Source organism: Leucoraja erinacea, chromosome 31 (assembly GCF_028641065.1).
Source record: "Leucoraja erinacea ecotype New England chromosome 31, Leri_hhj_1, whole genome shotgun sequence".
Taxonomy (NCBI): domain Eukaryota; kingdom Metazoa; phylum Chordata; class Chondrichthyes; order Rajiformes; family Rajidae; genus Leucoraja; species Leucoraja erinaceus.
Genome location: NC_073407.1, coordinates 1,992,459 through 2,005,935, shown reverse-complemented (window position 1 = coordinate 2,005,935; position 13,477 = coordinate 1,992,459). Strand labels below are relative to the sequence as shown.

At 42.2% G+C, this 13,477-nt stretch overlaps 1 protein-coding gene across 1 annotated transcript in view; it reads right to left on the bottom strand.

The window, feature by feature from the left end:
* Positions 1-13,477, bottom strand: part of c5 (complement component 5) — a 148,573-nt gene that overhangs the window by 93,348 nt on the left and 41,748 nt on the right. The window contains exons 10-11 of the mRNA XM_055659724.1: positions 5,422-5,490; positions 2,117-2,314 (exon numbers count right to left, since the gene is read on the bottom strand). Coding sequence (XP_055515699.1) covers positions 2,117-2,314; positions 5,422-5,490 — 267 coding nt within the window. The remainder of the gene's footprint in view (positions 1-2,116; positions 2,315-5,421; positions 5,491-13,477) is intronic.

The following is a 13,477-nucleotide window of genomic DNA, read 5'->3' as shown; positions in this document are numbered from 1 at the left end:
GATGAGTGGAAATAAGTGCTAAGTTTAGATACAGTTTACAGTTCTGAGGATGTAATGTAAGATGACTGTGATAATATAATTTTGCAACTGCGTGTTAATTAATTATATTTAATGTACTGGAAATGGTGTTATTCGCCTCCAAGTTAAAGGGGGAGCAGTGTAATGTATATAATGTAATTAGCATATGTTATGTCTTGTACAAGGGGTCGCATGCGCTAGAGGAGACTCATGGTGGCGTCCTACAATAAAGAAGCTTGTTAGTTTACTCCTGTATCTGAGAGTTCTTTTGAGTCAGTTCCAAGTACCCAACATACACTACACTGTCCTATCCATGCACCTGTCTAAATATTTCTTAAATATTGCGATAGTCCCTGCCTCAACTACCTCTTCCGACACCTACCAACCTTTGCGTGAAAAAGTTACTCCTCTGGTTCCTATTACATATTTCCCCCTCTCACCTTAAACCTATGTCCTCTGGGTCTTGATTTCCGTACCTTGGGCAAGAAACTTTTGCATCTAACCAATCTATTCCTCTTATGATTTTGTACTCCTCTATAAGATCACCCCTCATTCTCCTGTGCTCTAAGGAACAGTCCTAACCTACTCAACCTCTCTCTATAGCTCAGACCCTTGAGTCTTAGCAGAATCCTCGTTAATTTTCTCTGAACCATTTCCAGCTTGACATCTTTCCTATAACATGGCGCCCAAAACTGAACACATACTCTAAATGTGACCTCAACAATGTGTTACACAACTGCAACAGGACCTCGCAACTTCTATACTCAATGCTCAGACTGAGTATCAGAAGGGCAATGTGCCAAAGGCCTTTTTGACCACCCTTTCGACCTGAGATGCCATTTTCAATAAACTATCCACCCATATTCTCCCCAGAGCCCTACTTTTCAATGTGTAGGTTCTCCCAAGTTAGTGCTCCCAAAATGCATTTCTCTATATTAAATTACATCAGTCACTTCTCAGTCCATCTGCCAAACCGATCAAGACCCTGCTGCAATTTTTGACAACCATCTTCACTATCTATAATGTCTCCAAGTACAGCGCCTCACCTCCAAGTACATACCAACCTCATCCCACGCTCAACTTTGAAATGTACACATAAATGCGTTCTTATGCAATTAATTAAGTTATCGTGCACATCCTTCCCAATGGAGAGACATTTCAAACTGCTGTGTTCTTTCCCTTGATAGTGATGTCAGAGATAAAGAAACCTGGTGTGAAAACACCTGAAATGGTGTACGATTGAACGCAGAACCACTGGTGCCTGGTCCAGAGTGATGGATACATATTAATAGCTAGTTTCCTCAAGTAAGTGGAGGCACTAAATGAGTAGATATGCTCAAATTCCATTAACCTGCTTCGGTATTTTGATGGTGCCAGGGTGACACATTGTCCAGACAATTGGAATGTTTTCCTATTGATACCCAACACGGGTTAAATTCGTGTAGGAAAGAACTGCAGATGCTGGTTTAAATTGAAAGTAGACACAAAATGCTGGAGTAACTCAGCGGGACAGGCAGCATCTCTGGAGAGAAGGAATGGGTGACGTTTCGGGTCGAGACCCTTCTTGAGATCCAAAATGTACACAGCAGTATAATACATTTTTCAGTGAGTTTAAAGGGAAATGTGTGAGTTCAATGTGACTGGAGAAACCAAGAACCCCCAAGTTATAAGTGGGAACTGGCAATAGCGCATCTGCAAGCTTAAAGGATGCATGGGAAACAGATAATACATCATAAGAATTTCTGAATAATTGCATAGCAGATTATCAAAGACTATTTTGATGGGGAAGAGTTTACAGATATCCTCAGCTTCTCAGTCAATCAATGCTGGCAACTTTGTTTAATCAGGACTAGTATGTTATTACTTAACTCTTACTTGACATGCAACATTAAGCAAAAATAACTCAAAGTGCCAGCTCAAACACATTGCATTCTCTCCAACATTTTAGTAGTTTACAGAAAGGTCAATATATTGATTTCAGAATAAAGCTTTAAATAATGTAAATAATATAGTACCTCCTTTCGTGGGGATCTGGTGGCTTATTTCTTAATTCGACTGGATGTGCAGGTAAAATAATCTTCCCTATTCTAAGACTTACCCGTTCGTGCTAATGACAGGGCGTTTGAAGACTCCGACAGCAACTGCTGTGCATAATTGCAGCATTCTAAGAATATACTTTTGCATGGTGCAGGTAACTTGATTCTACTTGCTCTTTCAGAGCAAGATTGTTTTAATGGGAAGTCCCTCATTCCATCTATGCAACACTTCTGTTCAATGCGGTTGGTAAATTTGGCAACTGAAAATATAAAGGAAAATAAAATTATTGACATCTTCACTTTTTTGAATTAAATTGAACTGAGTTGAATTGAATACTTTATTGTCACATGTGGCAAGTCACAGTGAAATTATTTGCTTGCATACACAAATAGTTGCCACGTAAAGGGTGCTGACAAAACACTCCGCGCCAAGTCCTCCTTTGTTCTCTCCCCTCCCCCCCCCATGGCGGTTCCCCCCACGCCGGGTCCTCCTTTGTTCCCGACGGTGCAACCTCCGGCTCTGTTCAATGCAGGCTCCATTAAAAACTAACCAACATAGACTCTCTTTCATTACAGCAAAGATGTATAAAAGCATCAATGTGGAGAGGCACAAGCCAATTTTGTATGATGTCCACCACTGGGAAGATTCAATTGCATACAAGGTCCATGTTGTGATGTGTGTGAGGTTAAGCATTACACATGTCTGCATAAAGACTGGTACTTGTGAACTAGCAGAGGAGGATAGATACCTTGCTATTGGCAGTGAGTGAGAAACGGGGCTGATGGAATAAATACTGCTGCATGTCCTGCTGAGTTACTCCAGCACTTAGTGTATCTATGGTCGGGTTGGAGTTGGGGCCTACATATGATTGGGCATCAAGGGACAGAGTGGCATAAAGAGATGAAGCACGGGGAGTCACTGGAGATGGAAGGCATGGAAGTCACCTGCACGTTGACCTGCTGAGTTACTCCTGCACTTTGTGTTTTCCTCAAGATTTCTGTATCTGCAGTTCCTCTTTCTCTTTTCTTTGCCTAAGGGGCCTGTCCCACTTACTCGACTTTTTCGGCGACCACTGGCACGTCATAGGTCGTTACAGGTCGCCGAAAATGTTCAACGTGTTGAAAATCCAGCGGCAGCCAGAACAAGGTACGGCTCTTTGGGTGACTACTCACGGCCATACAGGCTTCATATGTCGCCAGGGTGTCGCCTGTATGGTCGTGAGTAGTCTCCTAGTCACCCAAAGAGTCGTGGTGACTTTCTGGTCACCGCTGGATTTTCAACAGTCACTGAAAAAGTTGCGTAAGTGGAGCAGGCCCCAACACTTTTGCTAAGACCTGTTTCGGTATGAGTAGCCTGTGAATGCACAAATAATTTTATCTAACTGGCGTCAAAACTGGTGTTGTATGCTGCCCAATGCATGGCATATACTCAGAGAATCTGGATGAGATTTCTGTCAATAATAACTTGTTGAAGCCAACCCATTCAAATAATTTTCAGAATCTCTGAAAATAATATAGTTGTTTTAACCCTACCCTCATTAGAAAGTGGATAGGAATGTTATAATGCCCACTCGATGTATTCACTGACATCTTATTCTTTTCAAAAGTCTTCAATTGTAATTTATGTTAAATATTCTCATCTCCCCTCTGGTTCTACACTAATCATTACATACAAATTTCCAGACATTTTGATTGTATTTTGAACTATTATGTTTGAGTTTAGTTGATTGTCACATGTACCGAGCTACAGTGGAAAGCTTTTGTTGCATGCTAACCACTTGGTGGAATGACAATCAAAGATTATAATCGAGCCATCCAAAGCGTACAGATACATGATAAAGGGAATAATGTGAATAACGTTTTGTGCAAGATAAAGTTCAGTAAAGTCCAATTAAAGATAGTCCGTAGGTCTCCAATGAGGTAGCTAGTGGCTCAGGACTGCTCTCTGGTTGTTGGTAGGATGGTTCAGTTGCCTGATAACAGCTGGGAAGAAACTGTTCCTGAATCCGGGGGTGTGCGTTTTCACATTTCTATACCTTTTGCCTGATGGGAGAGGGAGAAGAGGGAGTAGCCAGGGTGCGACTCATCCTTGATTATGCTGCTGGCCTTGCCGAGGCAGCGTGAGGTTTAAATAGAGAATGGAAGGGAGGTTGGCTTGTGTGAAGGTCTAGACTGTGTCCACTATTTTCTGCAACTTCTTGCGGTCTTGGATGGAGCAGTTCCCAAAGTATGCTGTGATACGTTGCAATAAAATGCTTTCTATGGCGCATCTGTAGAAGTTGATGAGGGTGTGGATCCCAAGGTAAATATGGGTGAAAACTGCCTAATGCAGTTATCTTCCAATCATTGAAGGGCAAGGTTTAGAAATGTTTTGCATGTGAAGTATGGGAGAAAGGAAAGTGATTAAAACCAGGCCCGGTCAAACCAACATCGATAGCAGCAACCTCTGAAAAACATGGCTGGGGCTGGGTCGAGGGGTGCAATATGGGCTTTGAATGCAATTGCATCTTCCCAGTGGGGGACGTCACACAAAATTGGGTTGTGCCTTTCCACATTGACACATCTTTGCTGGTCACATGGTTTAAATTTTCCCTCACTGGGGAAGAGGATAACACAATGAATGTTTGAATGACAAAACATGAAGTGCTGGAGGAACTCAACGGGTCAGGCAACAGCAACAAAATATGTCCATTCACTCCACACATGCTGCCTAACCTCTAGTACTTAGTATTTTGTTCAAGAGTCCAGCATCTGCAGTTTCTTATGACTCTAATGTTTCAGTGGATTTGCAATGACTGCCAATACATTAGCACTTGCATCTCGAGATAAATCAGCTTCCAGTGAAGTGAAATAATCTATTGTCCAATTAAATATAAGATGTATCACCAGAAAACAACAGTTGTTTATCATTGCTCTACAGGTATGTTTCTGTTAACTCCCCCTCCCATTCCCACATTGACCTTTCTGTCCTGGGCCTCCAGCACAAATTGGAACAGCACCTCATATTATCCTTGGGCAGCTAACATCCCAGCGGTATGAAATATTGACTTCTCTAACTTCAAGTAACCCTTGCTTTCCCTCTATCCCCTTCTACTTCCCAGTTTTACGGTCAACTCCATTTTATCTCTGTTTGCTTTGTTGTTACCTTCTCCCAACTAACAATGATCTATTCTACATTTTCCTTGATCTCCATTCCCTTTGTCCTGTTTGCACACCTTACACTTCCTTATCTATACACTTCCTTATCAGTCTGTAGAAGGGTCTCAACCCGAAATGTCACCTATTCCTTCTATCCAGGGATGCCGCCTGTCCCGCTCCAGCATTTTAAGTCCGTTTCTATAAATTGATGATTTTACTGTAAACTTACTTTTTTCATGTATTTCAGTCCTCGCCATCACATTTCGCCTTGGTCGCAAAATAGCATCACATTTTGCTTCTGTAAAAGGTTAAAACAGAGACAAAACTTCAGTTCTAAAATGTTTATATGGGGCAAATTCTGGGTTTTCTGCAGTTTGATTCTGGGCAAACAATTTCACTAAATCATCAGAAGGAACAAAATAAATAATGAATGTCATTCGAAAAATGCAACATTCTCAACTTCAGTTTCAACCATTGAAACCTCAAAATCTCTGAGCTTCTGACCATTGCACTGGTGAACATAGAACATGCACTGCATCTTCCATTGCACACTGTTGCTGGACTGCACTCAGAGTACTAAGGTACAACCCAATCCTGCTCTTAAAACTAAGGTGGGATTGGCATGCATATTCACTTCAATTGTAACTCTAGCCAATGGATAAGATGGTCAGGAGAAATTAAATATATTCTTTTCATTGCTGCTATGACACGATAGGTGCATTCCTAAAAAAACATGTTATAAAAAATCATTACAGAAGGACAATTTTATCACTGGAAAAAAGGGAGCTTTTGGGGTAAAGAGAATTTCCAGCTCACAATAACCATGTTATTTTTCCCGTAGAGTTTCAAAACGAAAGGTGTTTTCAATACCAATGTTTAATTTGTTGCTTCAAGCATAAACTTTAAAGGCTGTAGATTACATTGTCAATAGAAGCGATTACTTATCAATTTGCTACCCATGATGAAATTAGCAGCTTGTGTTCTTAAGATACATTGGTATCTGATGACAGCAGAGAGGTTAACTGGAAAATGTGTTTTGTTCCCTGCACTGTCTTTCTCCAAAAACAACTTTCTTTCTCTATGTCAGTTTCCAAAATAACTTTAAAGTGATTCTCTAGTTGCCCATCAAAATCACGTTATAACTAATTCAACCTGTGTAATGTAAATAATGTTCCCTAATTCATTACTTGCATTGGTTCCAATTCATGTGATGGAAAGGTGCATTACAGCAGAACCATTGGCAGTCTTTATACATACTCAGTCATTAGGGGTGCGGCACAATGGTGCAGCGGTAGAGTTGCTGCCTTACAATGCCAGAGACCCAGGTTCCATCCTGATTACTGGTGCTGTAAAGATTTTGCACGTTCTCCCCATGACCTCGTGGGTTTTCTCCGGGTGCTCCGGTTTAATTTCGACATTATAAGACATTCAGATTTGTAGGTTAATTGGCTTTGATAAAAAAGGGTCAATTGTTCCTGGCGTGTTGGATAGTACTAGCGTTCAGGGATCGCTAGTTGGCGTAGACTCAGTGTGCGGTAAGGCCTGTTTCCGCACTGTGTCACTAAAACTAATACTAAACTATCTATAGTTTTATTCAAATATTTTTTATTTCTGAAAACTGTTTTATAGTTTATCTTTTTAATCATTTATATTGACATTTTTTTTTAAATCTCTGAATTATAGCTTAGCCTTCAACCAACGTCTGTGAATCCTACTGCAACAATTATCAGGTGTATAAAGGTTCCGATGCAGGGTTTTAACCCGAAAAATTGAACATTCATTTACACTATTCTCCCCTCCCCCAACAGATGCTGTTTGACTCGCTGAATTCATAGGGTCATGGAGAGTCATACAGCATGGAAACAGGCCCTTTGGCCCAACATGACCATGTGGAACCAGATGCCCCATCAACACTTGTCCCACCTGCCTGCGTAAATCTTTCCTATCCATGCCCAAAGCTCTTTTAAATATTATCATAGTTTGTGCCTCAATGACCTCCTCTGGTAGTTCGTGTCATACACCCACCACCCTCTGTGTGCACAGGTTGCCCATCAGATTCCTATTCAAATTTTCCTTCTCACCGTAAACCTATGTCCTCTGGATTTGATTCTACTACTCTGGGTACAAGACTGTGTATTCATCCTAGCGATTCCCCTCATGAGCTTGTACACCTCTATCGGATCACTCCTCATTCTCCCTCTACAAGGAACATTGTACTAGCCAGCCCTCCCTATAGCTCAGGCCCTCATGTCCTGGCAACATCCTCATAAGATTTCTCTGCAATCTCCCCAGGTAACAACATCCTTCCTATAGCAGCATGACCAAAACTGAATGCAATACTGCAAATGTGGCCTCACCAACGTCTTGTACAAGTTTAACATAACATTCCAACTTCTATACAACACTCTGACTGATGAAGGCCAATGTACCAAAAACCTTCTTGATCATCCTATGTACATGTGATGCCACTTTCATGGAACTATGTACTGGACCCCTCTGCTCTACAACACTGCCAAGGGCCTGCCATTCCATGGGTAAGTTTTGTTTTTGGATTCACCTCCCCACATCTCACACTGATCGGCATTAAATTCCATTAACCCTTCCTCAGCCCATTAGTCCAAATGAACAAGATCCAACTATAATTTATGACAACCATCTTCGCTATCTACAATACCACCCACTTTAGTTTGTTTGGCAAACTTACTAATCATACATCATCCTCTGTCATTTCCATCACCTCCAATGTAATCCTACCACCATTCACATCTTGCCATCTCAACCACTTTGTGCCTTCCTCAGAGACTGCTCCTTCTGCAATTTTTTCATTCACCCATTCCTTCCCACACAAACTACCTCTTCCCCAGGGACTTTCTCCTGCAACCACAGGAGGTGTTCAACATGTTGTAACACCTGTCCCTATACCATCTCCTTTGTGTATTTTTTGTAAGCTAGCATCTGCTGTTCCTTGTTTCTGCGTATATATCTTATGCCTCAGAATGCTCTCCAGTAACTACCACAGATGTTAGGCTCACTGGTCTATAATACCCAGGCTTTTCCTTGCAAACTTTCATAAATGGATGCACAATATTAGCCACCTACCTATCTTCTGGCACATCACCCATGTTTAATTATGATTCATACATCTCTGCCAGGATGCCTGCAATTTCTTCTCTAGCTTCCAACAGTGTCCTTGGATGGTCCTTGGATCAGGCCTGGGAGATTTATCAACCTTCATATGCTTTGGGATGTTGAGCACGACCTAAACCATAATACAGATTGTCTTCAAGACATCTCCAGTAACTATCCCAAGTTCCCCAGATTTCAAGCCTTTCTCCATAGTAAAAACAGCGAAGAAATACTAATTGAGGGCCTTGCCCATCTCCTGCAGCTCCATACAGAGATGACCAGTTTTGTTTGTGAGGGGGCCTATATTCTCTCTCGTTATATGCTTTCCTTTTATGTATTTATAAAATATTTTAGATTTTCCTTCCTATTATCTGTCAGAGCAATCTCGCCCCCTTTTGTCCTCCTGATTTGTTTCTTTAATTATGCTCCTCAGTTACTGAAACTCCTCCAGCAGTACACTTGATCCCATACTTGCTGCCAATACTTGTCCCATACCTCCTTCTTTTTCCTGACCCGAGCCTGAATTTCTCTCATCGTCCTAGTTTCCTAATGGGCCTGTCCCACTTACGCGACGTTTTCGGCGACTGCCAGCACCCGTCATAGGTCGTTGCAGGTCGCCGAAAATTTTCAACATGTTGAAAATCCAGGCTTGCCCTTCACTCTAACAGGAACATGCATGCCCTGATCTCTTATCATCACAGTTTTAAAAACATCCCACTCTCCGGACATTCCTTTGTCTACTACCTATTCCGATCGACTTTAACAAGTTCCTGTCGGATACCATCAAAGTTGGTCTTGGCCCAATTAAGAAAGGTCTCGACCCGAAACATCACCCATTCCTTCTCTCCAGAGATGCTGCCTGTCCCGCTGACCTACTCCAGCTTTTTATGTCTATCTTCAGAATTTCAACTTGTGAGCCTGCTCTGTCTTTATTCAAAGCTATCTTGGAATGAATAGAACAGTGGTTGCTGGCCCCATAAGGCTTGTCCATGGACACTTCAGTCATTTGCTCTTCCCAATTTCCTAAGAGAACATCAATCTTTGCCCTCTTCCTTGTATGACCCTCTACATATAAGGACATTTTCCTGAATACATTTGACCAATTCCATCCCATCTAAACCCATGATAATATGACAGTGCAAGTTTATTATGGGATCATTAAAATTCCCTACTCTTACTGGAGTTCTGCAATCACATTATTTATTGCTCCAGATTCCAGCATCTACAGTCTTTTGTGTCTCCATCAGGTGTTTAGAGTCAGGAATTATTCTGCACTGGGAAAAGTTCAGTAACCTGTGATGCACAGGTTTGTATTGTGCCCAGTGCATATGACACCAAAGTGGGTGTTATTGTCTATAGGGAAAATGGTTATTAAAAATTACCAAAAGATCTTGATCATTGGGCTGAGGAATGGTTACTGGAGTTTAATGCAGATAACTGCAAAGGGTTGCATTTTGAGAAGTCAGACAAGGGCAGGACCATCACAATGAATGGCAATGTTCTGGTGAGAGTTGGAGAGCACAGGGATCCAGGAGTGTAGGTACATAGTTCCTTGAAGGTGGTGTCATACAGGGTGGTCAAGAAAGCTTTTGGCACATTGACCTTCATCAGGCAGAGTATTGAGTAAAGAAGGTGGGATGTCCAGTTCATATTGAGTTCAGTTTTGGTCACCCTGCTATAGGAAAGATGTTGTTAAGCTGGAAAGACTGCAGAGATGATTTACAAGAATGTTGCCAAGACTTGAAGGCACGAGCTGTAGGGAGAGGTTAGACCAGTGGTTCCCAACCTTTTTTTGGCCATGCCCCACCTAATCACCTCTAAAATCCTGATGCCCCCCCCATGTGGTGATATATAATTCTTATCATTTAAAAAGTGAACTCCGTTTCAGCTGAAGAAGCTTAAAACGGCAATACCTTGGTTTAAGCAAGCTTCTAAAGAACATGGCATCCATGAAAAAGAAAAATGAAATAAACAAAAGACAGTTAAAGTTCTGAGCAAGAAATTACTAAAAAATTGTAAAAAAAAAATAAAACGAAAATTTGGACCCAGACCTCCTCAGTCACGCTCAATTGCCCCCCTTAAAAATCAAATTGCCCCCCTGTGGGGCGTACGCCCCACATTGGGAACCACTGGGTTAGACAGATTAGGGCTAGTCTATGAGCGCAGGAGAATGAGGGGTGATCTTATAGAGTTGTATAAGATCATGGGGGGAAATAGATAGGGTAGATGCCCAGTCTCTTACCCAGAGTAGGGAATTAAGAACCAGAGGACAAAGGTTTAATGTGAGAGGGGAATGATTTAATAGGATCCTGAGTGGCGATGTTTTCACACAGATGGAACGAGCTGCCAGAGCAGATAATTGGGCCAGGTACAATAACTACATTTAAAATACTTTTGGACTACTACATATCCTGGCCACACACTTATTTCACCCATGCCATCTGAAAACTGTAATGTCCAGGTTCAGGAACAGCTTCTTCACTACAGCCATCAGGCTTTTAAACACTACAACCTCAAATACGCTCTGAACTTCAATAAACTACTATAATTATTATTATTATTATTGCACTACAGGTACTATTGTTTGTTGTTTTGGAGTATGGCTGTGTGTGTATATGTATATAGTGCATACAGTGCATTCAGAAAGTATTCAGACCCCTTTACTTTTTCCACATTTTGATCCTGCAGCCTTATTCTAAAATGGGTTAAATTCATTTTTTTTACCATCAATCTACATACAATACCTCATAATAGTCAAGTCGTCAAGTCAAGAGAGTTTATTGTCATGTGTCCCAGATAGAATGATGAATTTTTTGCTTGCTGCTGCACAACAGAGTATTGTAAGCATAAATACAGAACAGATCAATGTGTCCATATACCATAGACCATATATACACACATAAATAAACAGATAAAGTGCAATAGGCTGTTATAGTTCAGAGTTTGTTTGAAGTTGTGTTTAATAGTGTGATGGCTGTGGGGAAGCAGCTGTTCCTGAACCTGGATGTTGCAGATTTCAGGCTCCTGTACCTTCTACCTGATGGCAGCAGAGAGATGAGTGTGTGGCCAGGATGGTGTGGGTCCTTGATGATGTTGGCAGCCTTTTTGAGGCAGCGACTGCGATCGATCCCCTCGATGGTAGGGAGGTCAGAGTCGATGATGGACTGGGCAGTGTTTACAACTTTTTGCACCCGTTTGCGCTCCTGGACGCTCAAGTTGCCGAACCAAGCCACGATGCAACCGGTCAGCAGACTCTCTACTGTGAACCTGTAGAAGTAAGAGAGAGTCCTCATTGCCATACAGACTCTCCGTAATTTTCTCAGGGAGTAGAGGCGCTGATGTGCTTTCTTTATAATTGCATCAGTGTGCTGGGACCAGGAGAGATCTTCGGAAATATGCACGCCCAGGAATTTGAAGTTCTTGATCCTTCCACCATCGACCTGTTGATATAAACGGGATTGTGGGTCCCTATCCTACCCCTTCCAAAGTCCACAATCAGTTCCTTGGTTTTGCTGGAGTTGAGAGTCAGGTTATTGTGTTGGCACCTTTTGGTCAATCAGTCGATCTCACTTCTATACTCTGACTCATCCCCATCAGTGATACGTCCTACAACAGTGGTGTTGTTGGCGAGCTTGATGATGGAGTTCGCACTATGTCCGGCTATGCAGTTATGAGTATAGAGTAAAGCAGGAGGCTGAGCACGCAGCCTTGAGGTGCTCCCATGCTGATTGTTATCAAAGATGACACATTTCCACCAATACGGACAGACTGTGGCCTGTGAATGAGGAAGTCGAGGATCCAATTGCAGAGGGATGCGCAGAGACCCAGATCTGAGAGCTTGGAAACCAGCTTGGAGGGGATGATTGTATTAAATGCCGAGCTGTAGTCAATGAACAACAGCCTGACATATGAGTTTTTGTTGTCTAAGTGGTCCAGAGCGGAATGGAGGGCCAGTGAGATCGCATCCACCGTTGATCTGTTGTGGCGGTAAGCGAACTGCAGTGGGTCCAGGTTTTTGTCGAGGTAGGAGTTGACATGTGCCATGATGCACCTCTCAAAGCACTTTATCACCGCAGACATTAGTGCCACTGGTCATTGAGGCACGACACCTTGCTCTTCTTGGGCACTGGTATTATTAATCCCCTTTTAAAGCAGGTGGGAACCTCAGACCTCAGCATTGAGAGGTTGAAAATGTTCGTAAAGACTCCAGCCAGTTGGTCCACACAGGTTTTTAAAACACGACCGGGTATACCATCAGGTATTAATATAAAAGCAAAAACAAGTGTTTAGAAATTTTTGCAAAGTAATTAAAAATAAATAACTGAAATATCACATTTACATAAGTATTCAGACCCTTTGCTATGACTCTCAAAATTGAGCTTCGGTGCATCCTGTTTCCATTGATTATCCTTCAGATGTTTCTACAAATTGATTGTAGCACACAAGTGGTAAATTAAATTGATTGTACATGTTTTGGAAAGGCACACACCTGTCTATATAAGGTCCCACAGTTGACAGTGCATGTCAGAACAAAAACCAAGCCATGAAGACAAAGGAATTGTCAGTAGACCTCCGAGACAGGATTGTGTCGAGACACAGATCTGGGGAATGGTATAAAACAATTTCTGCAGGTCCAGAAGAGCACAGTGGCCTCCGTCATTCTTAAATGGAAGATCTTTGAAACCACCAGGACTCTTCATAGGGATGGCCGCCCGGCCAAATTGAGCAATCGGGGGAGAAGGGCCTTGGCCAGGGAGGTGACCATGAACCCGATGGTCACTCAGACAAAGCTCCAGAGTTCTTCTGTGGAGATGGGAGAAACTTGAAGAAAGGCAACCCTATCTGCAGCACTCCACCAATCAGGCCTTTATGGTAGAGTGGCCAGACGGAAGCCACTCCTCAGTAAAAAGCCACATGACAGCCTGCTTGAAGTTTGCCAAAAGGCACCAAAACAAGATTCTCTGGTCTGATGAAACCAAGATTGAACTCTTTAGCCTGAATGCCAAGTGTCACGTCTGGAGGAAACCAGACATCGTTCATCACCTGGCCAATACCATACCTACGGTAAAGCATGGTGGTGGCAGCATCAAGCTGTGGGGATGTTTTTCAGCAGCAGGAACTGGGAGACTCATCAGGATCGAGGGAAAGATGAACGGAAC